The 22,151-nt window shown below is 34.6% G+C and overlaps 1 protein-coding gene across 2 annotated transcripts; it reads right to left on the reverse strand.

Moving 5' to 3' along the window:
* Positions 1-440: 440 nt before the first annotated feature.
* LOC113403712 (retinal homeobox protein Rx-like) lies at positions 441-21,211 on the reverse strand. Of its 2 annotated transcripts, none has more exons than XM_026644292.2 (6): positions 20,780-21,211; positions 12,661-12,809; positions 11,335-11,472; positions 5,485-5,572; positions 1,398-1,536; positions 441-747 (listed from the first exon to the last, which is right to left on the reverse strand). In XM_026644292.2, exons 1-6 carry the CDS (start codon positions 20,850-20,852, stop codon positions 588-590), a joined length of 747 nt encoding a protein of 248 aa, XP_026500077.1. In that variant the 5' UTR covers positions 20,853-21,211; the 3' UTR covers positions 441-587. The 2 variants fall into 2 exon arrangements, with proteins under 2 accessions (XP_026500077.1, XP_026500076.1); XM_026644291.2 differs by having other exon boundaries at positions 11,335-11,475.
* Between the last annotated feature and the right edge of the window lie 940 nt (positions 21,212-22,151).

Below are 22,151 nucleotides of genomic sequence, written 5' to 3' on the forward strand. Positions count from 1 at the left end.
GTGTTTAAAACTAAAATTTATAAATGATTTTATAATTTATTTATAATAATTAATATTTACAATTTCTAATTAATAATAATTATTTTGAGATCAGGGGAGATACTGAACAGAGTGCTTACAACACGACACCGAAAGGTAAGGCACACGAGCAGCTGTATCGAATCACACAATCAATGACACTTAAACAGTTATACTACTCATCAAACATTCTCAGAGAGGAAAATGACAATCTCAAATAAAATAAGCTATACCAATAATTGGCCGACTCTGGAGCGGCTAAAGTGTTATGCAATACTGCTCTGTATAAATGCATGTCAATAAATAAAACATAGATATAACATGAGGTTTGATATAAAAAATGGAGGATTCTTCCCATTCATGCAACTTTTCCGTAGTCGGATGTTTTGATTTATACAAGTGATTTTTTTTTTAATTAATTGGAGTTATTGTATTTTTATAATCTGCTTAATTAATCGTTTATGCTTAGTGTTCCTTCGACACAAGAAAAATATACCGAATCTCCGAAGCTCTCAAGCGTTGAGAGGTACCAGGAGCACATAGCCTTACATGTAGTATATTACACCTGGTTACGTGTGCACTCGACTGTAGCGGTCGTGCAGCAGCCGCAGAGGTTCAGACGGCAGAGGGGCGGGCGCGGGGAGGGGCGCGGGGCGAGGCGAGCGCGCGGGGGACGGAGAACGCGCTGCGGGCGACATCGGCGCTGGTGGAGGCAGAGCCAGGACATACCTAACCAAAAAATATTACATAAAACTATGAACAAAAATAGCACAGATAAAAAATAGCTTTATATAGAATATAACCAGCATAGCAAAGTGAGTGCTGCGTTAGTTAGTCCTTCCCAGCTCACTTAATAGAACGTAAACGTAAAAAATGAGCCAATTGCACCTTTATGTTCCATTATTTCATTGTGGATGGACCAAATGTGTAAAGAGGGTCTACAGACCTTTAATTAAATTTTAATATATTTTAAGAGCCTACCTTGACAAAGTTTATTTTTCTCATCATTTAGAAGATCTATTTGTCATTAAATAATCTCCTCACTAAAACGGCTCGACGAATTGACATAACGACTTTTTAAATTATTGTCATTAATTTTATTTATACCTATAATGTACAGACATCACCTACTTAAAAGTATATCTTCTAACGTTATTATATATATGAGTAATGCTTCTGTACAAACATACACACACAATTATAAGACAACTGTAGACATATCATTTATTCAAGTAGGCTCTTATTGAATAACATATAAAGCTACGACCGGATCGGAATGTAGAGCCTACCAAAAAGAACCGGCAAGAAACTCAGAAGTACTAAGAAGGTTTTTAAATTTGAATACACATCTAATAATTCAGGAATAGTTATCGAATTACCTGTGCAGCAAAGCTCTGAAGGCAGCCGCGGGTGGCGCGTCGTGCCACAGCGGTGCGCCAAGTCCGAGCCACCACTCGCCTGCGCCGACGCCCACGCCTCCCACACCAACTCCCATGCTGGGACCCCATTCTCCAACACCTAAGTCAAAATTATTTTTAATATATCTATAAAAAAACAAAAATACTTTTTCATACATAAAATAAATATTTTTACAACATAAATAACTTCTTGCATCATGACTGCGTACTGTACTGTTTTAATAAAATAAAACTTAAATGAATTATTGCATGTTTTTATTTCTAGATACACTGGCAAAACTGAGATCGCCTAATAAAAAAAATATTGGCCTACAGTTGTTTACTAAGTTTATGGACACTAGTAAAGTAGTAGGTAGGATGTTCGGCGTCAAGCGTAGCGCTCACGCACACGAAGGTCATAAAGTTGGCTCATTTCTACACTCTATCTGCGTATATAAATTATCAAAGATCTTAACTATAAATATCAATTTGACAATGAAAAGCTGATACTTAAAAATACAAAAACGAAATAATTGATTTCGTAACTGAGTCACAAAATCAATGATTTCTACGTAACAATGATTTACAGACGGAATAAAGTTAGTTGTTATTATTAGTGATATGGTTATGTACCCCGGGGCAGGTGACGACGACCGCTAGCAATCGTTTGATAACAAAAGTTATCTATTAACAGTTATAATACAATCCTTGTGCACTGGCACCTGGCACTCTGTCTAAATGTAATTAAATAAGTATTTATTTGTAGGTACTGTAGATATCTGTAGTCCAAATCGTCGAAACTCTTTAATATAAAATGCTATGTTAAGTATAGATTATACTTTTTTATGTTCATAATTTTAGGCAAACGCGTTATCATAAAATTAATGACATCCTATTGCTATTCCATCAACTTTCTAAATAGGTTTTCTTATAAATCAAAATAAATCTAGGCGGTAACTAAATCGACGCGGAATTGTCCTTAGATGATTATAGGTTACGTAGGAATTTTATGACTTCCATTAATCCTTCCTCTTTTTTCAGGTTAATTTAGCAGCGTGGTGGAATATGCTCCAAACCTCAAAGGGAAAGGAGACCTTAGCCCAGCAGTGGGAAATTTACAGGCTGCTAATGTACGTGATCCGGTACACATAGGTATTAACGCCACCGCAAGAAAAAAAATCTACAAATGCGTCAATATAGGTTAAGTTACGTAAATACCCTAATTCTTTATATACACGTCGTTAAAACTAGTCAATATAGATAAACATGAAACGAACAATAAAACATATCACTGTGTAAAACATGGATTCCACCCTTAGTTTACGATCGTGGAAAGATATCCGTCGATAAATATAACCGGCGACAATTGTCGATAAACACGACACCTTATCGAGTAAATGTTGATGATATTTCCCTGTCGTTACACCTAACGACCCCCAAATTATCGCTTGTAATCGTGATTGACTGAACCTCATGTGATTATTGTAATAGGTTCGTTTCCATTACACCGATCCGTTGTATTTAAAATTCTAAAACACAAAAAGACTATTCCAATAAATATTATAAAGCGAGCGTATGTTTGACAACGACCCAGAGAACAATAACGACGTATTTTAGAATTTGTATATTTTTACCGCCAACTGGTAAATCACTGTATTTATTTTCGAGATATTATTCCGCGACAGTTTCTGTAAATAAATCAATTTGCGTTGTTACATTAAAAATTATTTCTATAATTTTAACTTTCTTTAAAATTATATAAAACGTCACAAAAGTGTCAATTCGCTAAAATCCGTGCCGTTAACCCATCTCCCACTACCCATGTATCGGTATTGCTAGCCCGATACCTCATTTTGGCATTTTCTTTGAATTTAAATAATAAAATAAATTATATTTATTTTATCATTGCAGTGAAATAATTATTAAAATTACATTTTATTATCTAATTCCTTTGTTGTATTTGTTGGAAGTCATTTTGCATCGTTTCAGATCAGTTTATTAGCTGTCATGCAATAAAGGGCTAGTATTTGTTTGAAAATGTCGGAAATTTATTATGACAGATTTATTTTGCCTTATAATTTGGCTTTTATTAAATAAAATAATTATTCAATAATTATTTCTTTGATTTAAATATGGATATAATTCCTATTTAATTTTGGTGGTGATACTGGCCACACTCCCGCAATCTTTCAAAGTTTCAAGAACTTTCGATTTCGTTCTTTTTTACTGTGTACTAAATAATTAAATATACAATCTTTAAATGTCAGTGGCGCCTAAATTTTAGTATTTAATAAGATAAATTATAACGCATTGAATTTTCAAACATTCCTTTCATCCCAAGTGACCCGCGCTGAGTCCAGCTGGCATATTATATTAAAAAATTTAAATTATCTAGAGTACAAAAGCTGTAACTAAATTAAGTAACTAAACTTATTGTAAGATTTATAAATTTTGGTTTCTACAATTAAATAGTTATATAACAAAACTATTTTCTTCAAATCCATACCCACAGTAAAAATGTAACAGCGTATACAAAAACTACAGCCCAACTACGAAAATATATTTCGTATTAAAATTAATTGCCCTGAATAACTAATTAATCAGACTAAGAATAACATATGTTCCATTTAACAGCAAATCTGTAGACCTGTTCTGTGAGAAAAATCTTCATTCTCACCGCAGAACACAGTCGTGAAATGTTAGACTGTGATATGCGATACTGACCGTAATAATTATGACATTTAAAGCATACACGCATCGAAATAGCATATCAACGCTTGTCCTTATACAACATTTCTCGATTTTGTACTAAAAAAAATAACTATCCGATAACATTCCCAAAATATGTAATTAGTTGGAATGTACGATCGATCGTTAATAGCATTTTTATGACATTGAAATATTCACATACTGGAGACATCATTTGTTTCGTTAAAGGGCGTGTATTGTCTAGTTAAAGCGTAGATCATGAATAGATATTGAATTGTAATACCATATCGAAGTACGTAATGCGATTATAATTGTACGTCGTCGGGTTCCGCATCGACGCCGCTGCAGACTATAATTAGGCAGTTTATTGTATTCGAAGTGACAACTGTTACACGTTTTAAAAAGAACACACTTTTGTATCTATCAAAAACTTAGCCTGCGTTGTTTTTTTTTTACTTCCTGCAACTAAATGAGGCATGCGTTGAATTTTTTACGGTCATTTTGTATATTTTTTTAGGTTGTTATATTTAGTTTAAGCAAAACAATATTTTAATTTGCAAAATACTAGTTGTCGCCCAGGATGTCGCTCGCGTTTTAGAGTTGGACGTCAGGTTTTAAGGGTAGAAAAGCATCCTCTGTCCTTCCTTGGAGCTCAAGGTTGCTGGTTCCCAAATTTCATCGAACTCAGTTCAGTGGTTTGGCCGTGAAAGAGCAACAAACAGACAGACAGAGTCACTTTCTCATTTATAATATTAGTGCAGATGGAGCGCTTAAATGCCGCTTCATGTACGAAATGCGGGTTACTTTGTTCAAATGGACTCTTACACGCACTTTTGAATCGTCACGTTATAGAATTAAATCTTCTTCTATAAAAAGATAAATTAATGTTTGTGTGTTTTGTCCAATATGGGCGGGTAGCTAGTTCAATACAAAGGTAGCACAGATTTGGAATGGTAATATTACCGACGCTCCATCGTTTGGTATGTTTTTAGGTATTACTAAAAATATCTTCCTTTGTACTGATATAGATAAATAGATTTTATCCGTGAACTTTAGTCTTAAAAAACAATCGTAGTTGAAAATTAGACGACTATTTGACAATTTACATATTCTACGTTCGTTATTATAATAGATTTTTCGTTAATAAGTATTCGAATATTCGCTAAATATTTATATCGTATTTTCAAGACCCCTAAACACTATTGTACATTTAATAAAAAAGTTGACTTCAATAAGCAAATATTTATTAAACTTGGAATTATATTAAACATATGTTTTAAGATCAAGTTTTCATTGTTTTAAATAGATATAGTGTATTTATGCAGTGTAAATTATAAGTTTATAAACGTTAAACGCTCACCGTGTTCGTGGTGTAAAAACGGCGCGTGCTCCCGTCCCAGAGCCTTCTCTCGCTTGCGCCACTTAGCACGTCGATTCTGGAACCACACCTGTGTACAAACAATAACATTATTATTATTACACTGCAATACACAATTATATTACATAATTTATATCCAGCAATCATTTCTGGTATTAAAAATGAAAAAAATGTGTTAAGTACAAAAAAAGATTTCTATATGTTTCTTATTGTATGTAAATAACAATACCTTTAAATGCATGTTGTGGCCGTCTTAATGTGAAGTCTAAATATATTTTTATTAATACATGTGGGTGAGTGCTCCTTAAAAAAGGTCATTAAGGATTTTTGAATAGTTATTTTACAAGATCATCTAAATGTACAAGGACCGCCGATTTGGAATGTGAATTTACCAGAGAGGAACCGACGAAAAATCAGTAGTTACGCACTCTTTTTAAAAAAAAAACACATTTAATTTAACAATCCTGCCTGAAAATCAACAAATACTGACTCCACGCTTTTTTTTCCTGCATTGCCTGTTTGTCTTATTCGTTTATGTTTTTTAACTAAATTGTTAATTGTCGAAGTTAAAATGAAACCTTTTCGGCGCGCACTACCCGGCTGCGGGCACAGCCGTCTCCGCGTCCACTTTTAATTTTTTTATAGCATAATTGTCGCCAATTTGTAGCTCTCTCTCCAGTCTCTCTCTCTCTCCACTACAATGGGGCCGTAATGAAAAGCAATTACGCATACGTGGTTTTCGCGCTCACACCAGCACAATGCAAGTCAAACCTTAACGCCTTCTATTTAAACACACATTTGCATAGCGGTTAATGGAGAATAGAAACAAATTGAGCTAGTCGAGCCGCATTGCGCTAATAAAAAGACATTGTGCGGCGCGGCGAAGGCAAAAATGCTATAATTTCATAATTTTCAAATGAGTCAATTTCACAGTTGTGTGAGGGTTCAAATTGTTCGTAATCTGTATAGATTAGCATGATCGGTTCATCCGAACGAATGACTTTCGATAATGGATTAGAATGTCGGTATTAATACAGTTAAATAAATATATTGAAACAAGACGGGCCAGTGGGTAGAACGTGAATCTTAAATGAAGGTCACGTATTCAAACTACGTAATTAATTTATTAATAATTTATGCTCAGCAATAAACCGGTAAAAAATCTAGAGCATATATTTCAATCAACCCACAGCTTAACAGCGTGGTAAATAGGCTCTTAATCTTCGCCTTAAGCATTTGCCCACCAGTGGAAGATTAAACGGCCGTTACATTACTTAACTTAGCTTAACAACAATAAACTAACCTAGCCAAAAAAGCCCTCAAATATCCCACCGCTGAGTAAGGGTTCCTCGTATTCTAAGGAAGCTTGGAAGTTATCCTGGCATGTTGTTACACTGAGAGTTTGAAATAACAGTTTTAAATTTATTTATAGTTTATTTAGTATTGGTAAATGTAAAAGTGAGTGTGAGTACTAAGATAAACCAACGATTAGAACGCGAACGGGTTCAAATTATGTCAAGCACCACGAAATTTGTGTGTGCTTAATTTATATTTCAATTTATCTTGTGTTCGACGGGAAGGAAAACATCACCAGGTAACCTGAAACTCTGCCACGTTTGTATCCACCAAACCGCATTGGAGGAGCGTAATGGAATTTGGTCCATATCTTCTCTTCAAAGGGAGAGGAGGCCTCAGGCCATCAGTGAGTCGTTTACAGGCTGTTGCTACTATTCAATGTAAAATGTCTTGGGTTTTTTTTGTAAAAAGGAATATTCTTACCCGGGAAGAATGTACCATATTTATGAAGTCGACAGGTTGGTAATTATTGTTAAATCTTATTGTTATTAACATAACGACTATATGACTTAATTCTATATAATATACTTTTAACTTTTTAAAGTACTTAATTATTCAAAGTAATTGCTTAAAAACTTTTTATGACTGAATTACAAAACATGTGATTATTATTAGTAAGTTTTAATTCTTTCAACCTTGTTTTATTGTACCTTTAGAAAAAATAAAATAAATTTTCAAATTAAAATTAAAACCGCCTTAAAATCGATCGAGAAGTTTAAAAATACACAAGACGGACAGACATTGCAACTTTGTTTCATACTATTTAAATACTTGCTTATATTAATCTCCAATTATGTATTCACGGATCAATAATACAATTCAACAATTCTGATTGAGGTCTTTTGTCATTATAAATTGCGATCATTAAAAAGATTCCAGCAATTAAATAATTTAGTTGAATTAGACTCGGCTTCGTATAGAACAAAACCGATTGAGCGCAACGCTGCGGCTTCAAGTGGTGTCGTTCTCATAAGACTCAATTGCATTCTAAATTTCACATCTATCGTACAAGCAAATATTCACCTTACAGGCAAGAATTTAAGGTTCTAATTTGTTGGGATTAAGTGTAAGTAGGAGGGTAGGACGTTTGTCGGTGAGCGCCATCTATGGAGTGGATTAAAAGCAATTTACGCTGCGTGGAGTGTGATTTAAGAACCGCGCCCTCACCGGCTATCGCGCTATTAGGGCTGGTACTTATTACAGGAGCGTTCTAATATTATATCAAATACTTGAAATCAACCATCCTATATTTTGAATCGCTGATTGTGATTAGTGATAACGAGACATTAAATATAATAACAAATATTCATTTTATAAAGCTTGGACCTATTGATTGAGGATAGGGTTTTGCTATTTAGTAATTTATTAATATATTTTCATGACGTTTAACGCTGGGACAATCGCAATTAGGATTGCACAAGTATCAGTGTTGTAATATAACATTAAATACATCAAGCTCTCGTTATGCAGAGACCTTAATTCTCAAATCTTGCTGCACAAGAGCCAATCTTACGCGGCTGCTTCAGAAGTGAGCCGCAATTAAAGAAATACAGTTGCAAGAGCATCTAATGACCGAAATGAATTCCTCATTAGCAGCATACAGCCCTGCGAAATATTAAAGTGTTTTATTGTCTGTGCATTGCCGACTGCCTCTCGAGGCCGCGAGATTACCTCCCCCCCTCTCGCCCCCGCGCTCCGCACCCCCTCCCGCTGCGCCCCCTCAGTCTCGCGGAGTCGGTAATTACCAAATTGCAGCGGCGCTCACTTTAACTGCAGTTTGAGAGCTCTCACGCTCAAACCGTGCTTAATTAAACCATTGTTAGTCGTGCCCACCACCACCGCCGCCGCCCGCCTACTGTTCCTCAAAGACCCATCAAATCTTAACTAATAGCGACTCGATTGAGACTTAGTATTAGAATCCTTTAACCTTCTGAATATTCTAGAAAATAGTTCGAAATAACTTCAAACACACAATACTTGATCTTTAAAGAAATCGTATAATTGCACCCACAAGTTTTTTTTTTTTTATTTAAATGTATTTTAAATGCATTAAACAAAATAAAATAATACAAGACAGCTCAGCTGTTTCGGTAACGTGAGGAACAATTAAATTAAAAAGTTGTAAAGCCATTGTCACACTGCGCTTGATTACACCAATTTTGCACAGAGTAGTGAAGGCTCGAGGTACAATTAGCGAGACATTAGCGGCGAGAGTGTAATGAGGCGAGAATTAGCGTCCATTGTGCCCAGCCCTCGGCGCGGCGCGACGAAGCGTCCAAGACGCAATGGACGCCCGTTGAAACCTAACCACTTGTTAATAACACAATACAATTACAGCACTAAACCGTAGTTTTAATTATTGTAATTGCACATATTAACCCTAATATTATATAATTCCTGTCAAAACTATCCTTTACCTCGTATCACAAACACGAGGCAAGGATGGTTAGTCCTTGCCTCGTGTTTGATACGAGCAGGTAAGTATTATGCGTGTAGCGACACTGTCGCTTCATAACAGCGCTTCCCACGCAGTCGTATCACACAGGGAAAATGCATTTACTTACAAATATCTGTGACGATGTAAACGCCATCTTCATACGAAAGTGGGGGGGGGGGCTCATAGCAACGCAAGATGTTACAAATTATCAATTACCATAAAAATTGAGACTACAGTGGTCAAAGAACTTACTAAACCCGAGTGTTGAAACTCGGGTGAAGGAAATCAATTTGAAGTTCAATCCCATTCAACTAAATCATCATTCATTCGTTTTGTGTATTGAATATAGCGAAATAAATAATTAAATATTGCTGGTATAAATTGAATTAATGACGCGAATCTATTTCGCTTCGCTTGTTTCAACTGAATAACACCAATAGATTTAATTATACAAATTATATTTAAATAAGCTTATATTTGTAGCTATTTAGAATTCAATGTAATAAAATATATTTTAGCTTTTTGTGTAAAAGATAAATTAACATTGTTAAAAATTTAACTTACGAAAAATTGTCGCTAAAACTTCATCTAGATAAAAAGCGTAAATATACTCAACGGTGTGAGGCCCACAGAAACAGGACGTGTTTCTGTTGAGTTATATAATAATTACTGAATTCATGACTGACAGTATTAAGGTAACATTTAGTGACCACGACGCCACAGGCACTTTCAGTGTGTCCGGACCTAATCTGCGTAACCGCGCGCGCGGGCGGCGGGCGGCTCGCAATCTGCACGATTGTGAGCGAACAATGTGGCTAATTTTAATTACAGCGTCACGCCTCTGCGTCACGCTAATCTATGCTCGCGTGTACAATTATAAATTGTAAGGTGTTACCGTTATGTTGAATAATGTTATTTTATGTTTGTGCAGAGTAATGTGAGTTCCGAACTCCGATAGAATTTACATGTTATGTAAATAAATTAGGTTTACATTGATTTTGTTTTTCTTAAATAAACCCATTCTTAATATCTGATGTATGAAATTAAAATAAAGTATAATAGTTTCAACAAAATGTTAAGAGCAAAAATTGAGACCATTCAGTTGCGTCCCAGTTGCAAGAAATGGATTCAATAATATACTAATAAGTGAAGCTGAATAAAATCTAAACTAAATTTTAAAGTACATAAAGTTTGAAATTTATTGAAAAATGCAACTGTTGAAATTCAAAATGAAGTCACGTTTAGCATAAATTGAATAAGGAACTCCTAGCGCTGTCAATATTTCAGAATTGATCAAACATTCGGGCTATTGGCGGCCCACTTTTGGAACAAGCTAGTGTTTAACTACTGGAAAAGATTATGCTTGATTTTATCCTATATACGACTGTAATAACTACAGGCACAAAGTACATAACATTGTGGGCCCAAGATTGACGGTGCGTTGGTGATGTAAAGAATTGTTAATATTTCTTACAGCGCCAATATTCTACCAATATTATTAAAAGTGACATTGACTCTGATGGTCTGATAGAGACATCATCAAGTATAAGTGGGTAGTTGAACTCTTCGATGATTATCACTCGGTCTCTCGGGGCTCATTTGATTTTTTGACGAGTCTAGACTATAGACTATAGATTAGACAATAGACTATAGACATGTATCTCATTTCAAAGAGGATACAGTATTGTATCTCATTACTACACACGACTATTTCAACGGTACCATTTACGTTTTAAAAGGCGCCAAGCAAATAACTTCAAAGACGAAGATATCATCCTAAATCTCGTAAGTATAAATATTGCAATTAATATTTTTGAACTTTCGCTGCCATCGTGAACAATGATCTTGGTATAAAGGTCAATTAGAAGATAATACCTAAATAGCATCAAAGCCACTTTATGTACCATAAAGAAAAGTGTATTAAATAAAATCGAAGGAAGTTTTACCTGATTCAGAAAAGACTATCATCCATAGTCATAGAGCAGACAATGACAATCAGTTCTACCCGGCAATTGGTTCATATAAAATCAACCACATACCTGAACTCTTGCTTCGCTGAGGTCCAGTCTCATGGCGAGCTCCTCCCTCGTGAACACGTCCGGATACTGTGTCTTGTCGAAGGCTCGTTCCAGCTCGTGCAGCTGGTACGTGGTGAACGTGGTTCGGCTGCGACGCACCTGCTTGCATCACACAGAACAACCTATATAACACTATTCAGCAGAGTGACGTATTATGGCGAGTTATAATCATTCTCTTATACAAGATGGTTAATCTTAAGTACTAAGTACTGCAGAGTGGATGCAGTCATTTTAGAAGGCAGCTGTTTATTCTCAGACTCGTGTGTACGGATATGGAAGACGAAAAATAGACGCAGTAACAACGGATATACGTGCGTAACAAAATTCCTGTAGGGCCAAATAAAATTGACTAACTCGACCGATTAAGAAAGGACCGTGCGATCCTGAACCTCATATATAATTAAATGTTGGCTAGTTACTCGAGCAACGATAGAGTTATTAATAATCATTTTGTTGAACTTGTTCGTTATAGTTTCAAGAAGATTTCGCCGTTTTTGTCGCTTTTAACGTTTAATACAAATAATGTATTGAACTGATTGGCTGGTATTCTCCCTTTTAAATGAAAGTATATAATCATAAATAACATAATCAGCCTGTAAATTTCCCACTGCTGGGCTAAGGCCTCCTCTCCCGTTGAGGAGAAGGTATGGACCATATTCCACCACGCTGCTCCAATGCGGGTTGGTGGAATACACATGTGGCAGAATTTCGTTGAAATTAGACACATGCAGGTTTCCTCATGATGTTTTCCTTCACCGCCGAGCACGAGATGAATTATAAACACAAATTAAGCACATGAAAATTCAGTGGTGCCTGCCTGGGTTTGAACCCGAAATCATCGGATAAGATGCACGCGTTCTAACCACAGGGCCATCTCGGCTTTTTTAATGAAAGTATAGCAACCCTTTATTTTAATGAATATAGTTAAAATCTACTAATTTCCTGATAGACGACATAATACTTCTAACCTAAAGTCTGTCCAGTCGGTCTAACATGATTAATAAGTTATATCAAAAAACTAAAACATACGTTCAATTTAATATTTGTAATATTAGTAAGCTAGTATTCAAAACGTTCTTCATAATTTCAATGTTTAATGCATATTCAAATTGACCACCAAAATTAGACGCAGCATTTGATAACGCTGTAAAGTATAAAACCCTGTAGATTCTCTCGGGAACCCGTCAGCACTTCTTCGGATATATAATCCAATTAAATGTTTAGAGACGAAGAGCTCTTTTTCTACTTTTTCGGTCATAGATGTTTATAACAAGTGTAGCAAATTACCTTGCGCGGTCGTCCAGCGTCGAGGGCCTCTAACGGTTCGTGCTCTGCTCGTTCAGGCTCCGTGCTCACTTCGTGCTCATGCTCGACTTCGTGCTCAGAGTCTGAGTGAGCACCTTCGCTCTTCAATTCCCCGCATCGCTCCACGCCGTCTGCATTTAAAAGTAACAAAGAATTAATTAACTTTCAATCATTTAAATATTATTAATTACCTATTTCGTCATGATACTTTATTTTAGTTTTAATGTAGATTTTTTTGTAATATTCATAAAAATATATTAATTGTTGATGGTTTTTGACCTAGATTAGGTATATTCATACGATGAGATTATTTTTATTGCTAGGCCGATTTAGTAATTAGTACTTGTTTACACGTACCATAAATTAAATTTATAAATTTGAATTAATTAAAATTAAAATTGAATTGAGAAGTTTTAATTACGAAAAAATTAAATTAAATAAGACAATCGTTTTTAGGATGATCCATTTATTAAAATTAAATAAATTCATTTATTAGATTATTTTGTGCAAGATTTAAACTCATACTGGCTAAAGTTGTTTAAAGTTTTGTAACTATATCGAATATTGTAAGAAAATATTATATATATGACATTATTCCCTTTGTCCTCCTGTTACATTCGGATCGTTCCAGTTAACCGAACAATAACACTACTGTTTAATGTGTATAATATTAACAAATCTTTAGTGGAAAAGTTTTCTGCCTGTCTGTCCGTCAATATGCATGGACATATACGTTAGAAGAAGAGTTTTAGGATGAAATTGAGGGTAAGATCTGAAAAAATTATATAAATTGCAAAATTCACTTGGCCATATCGTTCATTTGACTTTTTTATTTATTTACGAGATAATTGTATATCTTGTATAATAATGAAACAATTATTATACAGTTAATACAAGAAAAACAATGTTAAAAAGTATGTCTTCTATATAGAGCTGCACAAATAAGCAATCTCGTTGCTAAAAATATTTTTACGCGAATATGATTGATTTAAAAGAGTATCTACTGTGTTTCTCGTCATTTCTTTATCGCAGAATCCTCGTTTCAAGCCGTGGAGATGATCATTCAAATACGCTAAGTGCAAGGTTGCTAGGGCTTAGGCTCATCAAAAATATACTTTATGTAAATAGTTGCATATAGTATATCTTTCGTTTTAACTATGTATTCTATACAAACAGGTCGACGGAAAATTAGAAGCTTGTTTATTGAATATATTTAATAGTTATTAAAATGATATATATGTCGCACTGGAAGCCTCTACGTGTAGCTGATGATGTTACGATGTTCCCAGCGCATCGGTGACATCGATCTCTTAATCCGCGTACACCAAACCAGCCCTTCGATAATACCGAATTACCACCCTTCTGCACTTTAAACTCACTAATTACGTTTCTACACACGCCGATCCAGTCCTTATGTGAATTCAATAGAGTCGATAATTCTATGAAAATTCATCGACGATTTATGTACCAGGGTATCCGGGGTCGACTCGCACCGGCTCGCGTCGACTGCAAACAAAATACTCTTTTTGTTAAGCACTTAACGTCACTCGACGTTAGTCGCACTATTTATTTATAGTAATAGTATTTTTGTTGAGCCCCGTTGTAATTGTTGTGTCGAATCACATTCAAAGCAGGATTATAACAAAACGCTTATTACTGCGTAACGTATGAACCGTCCGTATTATTTGTAATACAATTAGATGCATTTCTATTTAGTTAAAGATTTAATCGGTCGTGTTTTTTTTTTAAACGTCATTCTAATACTTAAATAAATATTATAGTTTGTAGAACGCATTAATTTATAAATTCATACTCTTCTTTGTACGCTTAATTACGTAAATTATAATATAATTAAATACATAAGGAGGTCTGGATAAGGCAGACGGCTTTGTGCATCTTTCTTGAATGTGACTTATGTCTGTATGTACATACATACACAAAATACTCCTCCTTGTACACCACAAGGAGGAGTATTTTGATTTCATTAGATTTGAGGTCCATTAGCTTACTAGCGATGACTACGTCATTGGACGTGTGTTTAACGTCTTTTTTTTTCTTTTAATAAAAAAAAATCGAGAGTTCGTTTTGTTCGTGCATTTTTGATTGTCTTCATTTTTGTGCCGGGTCGTACTGTTGACGTCTGTTTTTTTGAGGTGAAACCTTCGTATTATTCTGTGTATGTATATATATTATAGTTCGTTTTCTATGACTGCATGCGTCGTTTATTCGATTGAGTTGAAGCTTAGAACGGTTATGTTATGGTTTAGGTTTAAAGAATTTATTATCTACAAAGACATACATTGACACTTATGTGATAACAACAAATTAAAGTAATGTTCACTTGCAGTTCATCGTCGTAGCCATTATATGTAATATTATATATATAATATATATGTATAATTATTGGTACGTATACAAAACAAAATTTACTAGCAACAAACAAAACAATAATCAAGTATAATTTATATGTTTAACTTTGTCCCACCTCATACACTCAAATTAAATTTAATTGTTTTATAATAAATTAGATCTAGTTATTATTCAAAAAATAATCTGATAATTGTTTTTTAAATGTATGTAATACTATTACCAAGTGGGACACAAGTAGCGTCGGATATCTACAAAACATACTTGTAATTCAAGGATCAGTGAAATGACATGTTGTACTTAAAAGATTATATCGAAAATTAATAAAATTATCATAAAACTTAATTGCCTCAATCGATGTACGTATATATACTCGCATTTATTTTTTATATTAACGTTTGTCGAGTTAATTTTATTAAAACGCAGATAATTTAACGTGTATGTTTAAATCCCACCTATACTTAGTTATCGTATCGTATGTGCAAAAGCAAGATTTCTAAACTTAACTAATTTTCACTACTTAAAAGGGTCTTCTGCCTTGTATTGTCTTATACGCACGCAGATTACACAATTCATTGACATTCGGAATCGTGGTAGCGCTACATGGCTAATGACAGAGAATACTTAGAGACAATTACTAAAATGAAATTGTATTGAGTCGCTATATTCCCGTAACTCGACGTTAACACAAGTACGTCATATATTATAGAATTTAAATAACTTCATGACTAGTTACTTAGTACGTCGCAGTCGCCAGTAATCCTGTCAAATTGCCACTTCAAGTGTCGCTCGTTATATCAGTATAGTGTATGTAATTTGGACATAAAATATCCTTTATGCAAACGACATTAGGTTGAAATTGCGTTTAAAAAAATATACATAAAGCTGTCTCGAATACAGAAAATATCAAAGACGATACCGTAATGGTATTGAGGATGGAGAAAAGAGAGCAATTTTGATAAGCGGATTCTGTACGTTTGTTATGAAATAACCGAAAATAACATCAAACATATCGCATAACAATTATATTTTTGTATTAAACATATTTGACCAATAGGTAGGCGGTATTCGACCCGGTAGAGGAGGAACGAGCTTTGGTGCACATTGATAGATGTCTGAAGTCCAGCGGTTCACTACAAGACATTGAGTCGTAATAGACCTGTACAATATATTTCATAAATACAGCGTTTTTATAGATTGATGGTAGACCTTTGAGCGGGACGATTTATAGTTATTATTAGTACATATATTATCGCCAAACTTCAATACATAGAATTGTTCTGGTTTGAAAGGTGAGAGGAAGAGTTATTACGGACAGCATGTACGTATTATTCAAGATTTGGTTGGCGCCTCATTCACGGTGTAAGGTATGGTTTCTATAACTTGTGAGTAGGTAAGGCTATTCGCTCATATGATTTCTAATATATATTGAAAAGTAAGCAGATTATTTCGATTAGTCCTATGGAGAGACACGTGGATCTATATATTGCTTTTTTCATGGTCTTCATTGTAAGTACTGAGAATTCAATTCGTGCTCAGCGAAGAAGGAAAATTTCGTTAAAAATGTGTTTGTGTTTGGTGAATTTCTATGGAATGTACTCTTAGCAACTCGCGCTCAAATAGCGTGAAATGTTTCCCGTAATGGGTGAGAAGGTCTTTTCTAATAAATATATAATACTTCATGGATATCATACGAAATAGTTTAGAGGTTAAGTTAAGATTTAACTCTTTCGGCAGTTAACTGCAAAACTGCAGTTAAATAAACGTTTAACATCACTAATATGGTTATAAAATATTATAGAAATTAGGTAATATTGTTTTTTATTTCTTTATTTTTTTATGGTATAGGTTGGCGGACGAGCGTATGGGCCACCTGATGGTAAGTGGTCACCACCACCCATAGACAATGGCGTTGTAAGAATTATTAACCATTACTTACAACGCCAATACGTCACCAACCGTGGGTCTTTGTGCCTGTAGTTACACTGGCTCACTCACCCTTCAAACGAAAATACAACAATACTGAGTACTATTGTTTGGCGGTAGCTTATCTAAATGTTTAATAAGCAAATGAGGTACGATATGATAAGTCACCAAAACAAAAAAGGATTTTTTGATTCAACATATTACGAGCAGTTATCGTGTTTTATTGCTATCATTGAATTTCGCACAGTTAACTATTTCAAGTATTTTATCGGATTTAAAAAATGTCTTAAGGCTTAGATAAGCAATGCAGCCCGTTTAGGTATACCGCTCTCCGTTCTCCGCTCCGACGACAGCGCCGCCCCGCCCACGGCCTCATTATTCTTTGATCTGCTTTTATTAGCTGTCGGTTATTTGAACTTCACCGGAAAATAAACAGCACTCGTGCTGATAATTATTTGTATTTATATAAATAACAATGTTTAAATCACGAAAATAAATGTTTTTTTTTTTCTTTGACAGTAAAAATAGGTTATGAAATAATTTAGTAAAAAATTTTCAATAAAAAAAATTATAGCAAAATTAGATACTAATTGAGTAGTTTAATGTAATCAACTAAGTTATAGTAAAAACTACCATTGGTTAGGTAAAAAAAATACCCTGAAGTGAAAAGTATCGGCGAATGAAACTTATTAGGTTGTAATGTCATATTTTGTAATTGAAATAAATTTATATATTACAAAAACTAACTAGGACCATAGACCTTAAAGCCAAACCAAAAAATAATTTAATTGAAATTATTTTTAAAAGACGTTTGACTTGGGTCTTTCTCATATTGGGGGTACATGTCAGTCACCTCCTCGTGGTGTACCCTGGGCAACGGGGCCGGCTTGAGCTTGCTCGTCGGCCGCGGCTAAGACTGGCGGGAGGGATGCCGCGGGGTCGCTCCTGGTACGTCCCTGATCGGCGTCAGGGCGGACCATGTGAGTGGCCTCGTTGGCTAGGAGGGAGTGGGAGGGCTCGCTACTCGAGCCTCCCAGGTGTTCTACACCGGCGGTCAGCGGCGGAGCCTACCATCTTATCCGCCGCAGGGCGTCAGCTTCGTTGACGCCCAGCCTCCAGTGGCGGACTCGGGGGAGTTCGCCACATTCCCAAATGGAGGATGAGGGGGAAGGCGCGCACTAGGCGCGCTTTCCATGAATATTCAGCCGCCTTACGGCGGCTGCCGCTGGTGGGGTCGCGGTTGCATGCCCTTGGCGATCCCGTTGCCTCACCACTCGGCGGCATGGTGGAAACCCGAGGATGGTTTTAGTGGGTAGGACAGGGCATTAACATCAGCGTGCCCTGGCACGGGGCATTAGGCCCCGGTTGAGTCCCACATACCCGTCCCGGTCCCCCGACCGGGCGGCATGCGTAAATGCATTTCCTCCTCGTTAAACAAAAAAAAAAAAAAAGGGTCTTTCTCATAAACGGCAATTCAATAATGCTTGTAAAAGCTTACTTGAATACATATCACATATCTACCTAATGACTGACTATCGAAACATTGCTTAAACCTTAAGACATAAAGACATAAAATTTAGATGAGACCTCCGTTTCGTAATATCATGTAATGTGTGCACTCGTTCGATCTCCAACAATGAGTTATCTTTCATTTCTGTAATTTTTCTCAGTACACAAATTCAAATAAATATGTATGTATGATTTTGCTTACTTTATATATATTTTGTTAGTCTTTCTGAGAGTCGACGAGTAGTAATAGTATTAAAACAGCAATGACTACAAATTTACTGTAAAAAATATAAAACTCATGGCGTTTTATGTATTTTTATCGGGACAGTACCTACTTACAAACTCGTATTGAAATCATTCTTCCTCCGAGCTCTTAAAAATATTAATAAACTTATATCGCCACACATCACAGGACAATAGTAACATATTTTGTCTGTTATTAACCACGCAACCCCCGAGTAATAACATTTTTGTACCGACCTTTCAAAATCCCTCATCCGCGATAATGATCATAATTCAACATCACAACTGACAATGCCTCGAGAATAAACAGTGCATACAATTATAGATCTTACGTGCACACATTATCGGTCAGTGTAGCGTAATCGATTTTAATATTTCGGTAGTTACTTGTTGACTTACAATAAACGTTGTACACATTTAGCTCCTTAACAGCGTATTATCATTCATCGTAGCGGGAACTATTTTAACATTTAAGTAGCTAGTTGCTGGGTAAATACGAAGTAATGAGACCGCGGGGGTTCGTTGGGGGAATTTATCAGGGGTTTATTAGGTCGATGTAACTCTCTTTGATAGGATAGGTTCATAACTAATGGCGTTGAATCGGTAACGAGTGCGTTGTGTTTACAATTACACTTTTGTGCAAATTTGGAATAAACATTGCTACCAACTGGGAACTCCTGGATATGACTGTTAATTACACTATGATGGTTTCTTTAAAATTAGATTCATAGACTATATTTATATATCAAACAAAAAAAAATAACTTAAATATTTTTTCAAAATGTAATTTAAGCAACTGTAATTTTAAAACACAATACAACAAAAAAGGCGCTAAATTTTACATTAGGGTATATAATATTGTAGAAGCTGGACCGGCGATTAAACTATTCTAACGAAAAACAGATCAAAATTAATACATTAATGTATTATTTTTATTCGAGGTAAACCCGAACTTAGTTTGTGTAATGCTGAAACAAAACTTAACGGAACGCGCCCGATCCCATTGATGTCTTTTTCAAGCCGCCTTTACAGGGCACACACACTTCTACAAACATACCGATTAATATTTTGTATTTAATATTTTATTATAACATTAACGAAACGTCACGATATTTTTACCAAAAAAAACGGCTTCTTACTAAAATATATAAAGAATTAAAATAAATTATTTAGGTGCATATGTTATTTGGTATTTCGCGACGGTTAAAAAACACGAAACAATTTTAATACGACTGTATTATATAAATTATTAGAAATAAAAAGTATATAGGTACTTATAAAAGTAAGTATCAATTTTCTCGCTGTTTCGGCTCAGGAGGATCCGTAAACTCGTTTTAGTTTAGTTAAATAATGAATTACTAATTGCTTTTGAATACCTTTTGGTTAAATTAACTAAATATTACAGCTAACAATTAATTAAAATTTAATCAATTACTTTAATGTTTTCATTAGTTTCCAAATAATTATAAACAAATCAAATTATAAATATACTAATTAGATTGTAAATTATAAGCGTTCAAAATGATATCGTCTGATTACGTTCTATTGATAAGATTACAGTCCCGTTATATTCATTAAGTTTATGTCATTAAAAACTGGCTGTCAAATTATTTTGATAATTTTATTATTTTGTAATAACTTTACAATTGTAAAACGATTAAACCATCGCGTACTATATCATAATAATATAATGAAGTGATTATTTTTGGTATAGGTACTATTTTTGGTATACCTAGTTAATTTCAATTTAAAGAATAATGTAATTTCCAAGTTACTCTGTATTAAAATTTGTAATTATTTGATTACTTTGAAGCAAATTCTAAAATTTTAGTTGCTTGATAATTTGGGAGCATATTATATTTTTTCTATGATATTTTCTATGAATATTCTAGAATCCATTTGCGCGTAGTTTTAATGATAGTCGTAGTCGTTAAAAAGCAGAATACGATTTTATGATAACAGTAACAAAATTGAAATTACATTTTTTACTAATTTTAAACCTAACTAGTGAAATATTATTTAACATATTTTTTGTAACATAAGTTTAAACAGTTACCGGATGCGTGTTGTCTGTGTCCAAGGATGCTGTCTATCGTGTAAGCTGCGCCTCGACGCGCGCTGCTCGCCATCACGATACCTCGTTGAACACCTCCTGCCGTCTTATTATCTCCTGGTAGCCACACCACAACACATATGCGCACTTATATTTGTAATAACGTCCAAACACAATTCGATTATAATCAAGCACTTTTTTACACAAGTTTTTTTATAAATCAAATGTCCGAAAAACACTTAAAATTATTATAATGTCAATTTAAAAAATAAGAACATTGAGTTTTTATGGTATGATAAATTAATCATTAAAAAATAATAATATTATTAATTAATTAATGTATATTAAAAATCAATAACCAATACTAATATTAATAAATTAATATTGTGAAGTAATTCGCACGTTAAGAGTTTAGTAGTTCGCAAACGCAACCGACCTCGCAAAACTATTACCAAACTTTGACTGAGGTCCCGACCGAGTATCACTTAATATCGTCCCGCCTTTCTATGCAGCCTTCCCGCCTTACATCCGTCTCCCTCGTTCGCTATATCTAATTCTAGTTCCGTCTCACACTTCGGCCACGCCTACTCAACTTGATTGGTAGCTCGGTAAGGGTAGGGTTATAAAGCACCTATCTGTCAAAAGCGCGCGTTTTCCTGCTCGGGGAGCACGCATTTTAATTCATGATTTTGTTACTTATACGTAATTGTTACGTTTTCAATGATAGTTCAATTAAAAACCATTAAGTATAAATAAATAAATAACAACAAATTCTCATAACTTTGTTTGATGGTTCTGAACTTAAAAATTTGAACTCTATTAAGACAAGGAATTTAATACTTGAGTACAATTAATAGACCACATAGATACATTTTGTCGATGGATATTTTACAAAAGCATTATCCATCTTAAATCACTACAACTTACCATCAACCCTAAATCGTATTTTTTTTTAAATAGCGTCTACATTACCCTAATACAGCGTCCGATACATATCACCTTTTTAAACTTTAAGCTCCTCATAATCAATCTTTCGTATCCAAAATGTAATATGTTGCTATTTTCAAGTAATTATAAAATATTTCAAGACGTTAAAACGTTACGAGGAAAGAACAAATCCAAACAATTCGTCGACGTTAGCGAAGTAAATCGGTTCTTAACAGATTACTCAACTCATTGTCTGACGAGTGTTTAATTCTCACAATGACTCTTAAGCTTACAACACTTTCGAGCAAGCCCGTAAGCCCTTCGTGAGGCGACAACTCTCCACCCAAACGCCCAACTCGATGAACTAGAATTACAACAAATAAATTAAATAATATTTATAGATAAAGTATATATATATATTGAAATGCTTAATATATTACAATTATAT

Source organism: Vanessa tameamea, chromosome 23 (assembly GCF_037043105.1).
Source record: "Vanessa tameamea isolate UH-Manoa-2023 chromosome 23, ilVanTame1 primary haplotype, whole genome shotgun sequence".
NCBI lineage: Eukaryota > Metazoa > Arthropoda > Insecta > Lepidoptera > Nymphalidae > Vanessa > Vanessa tameamea.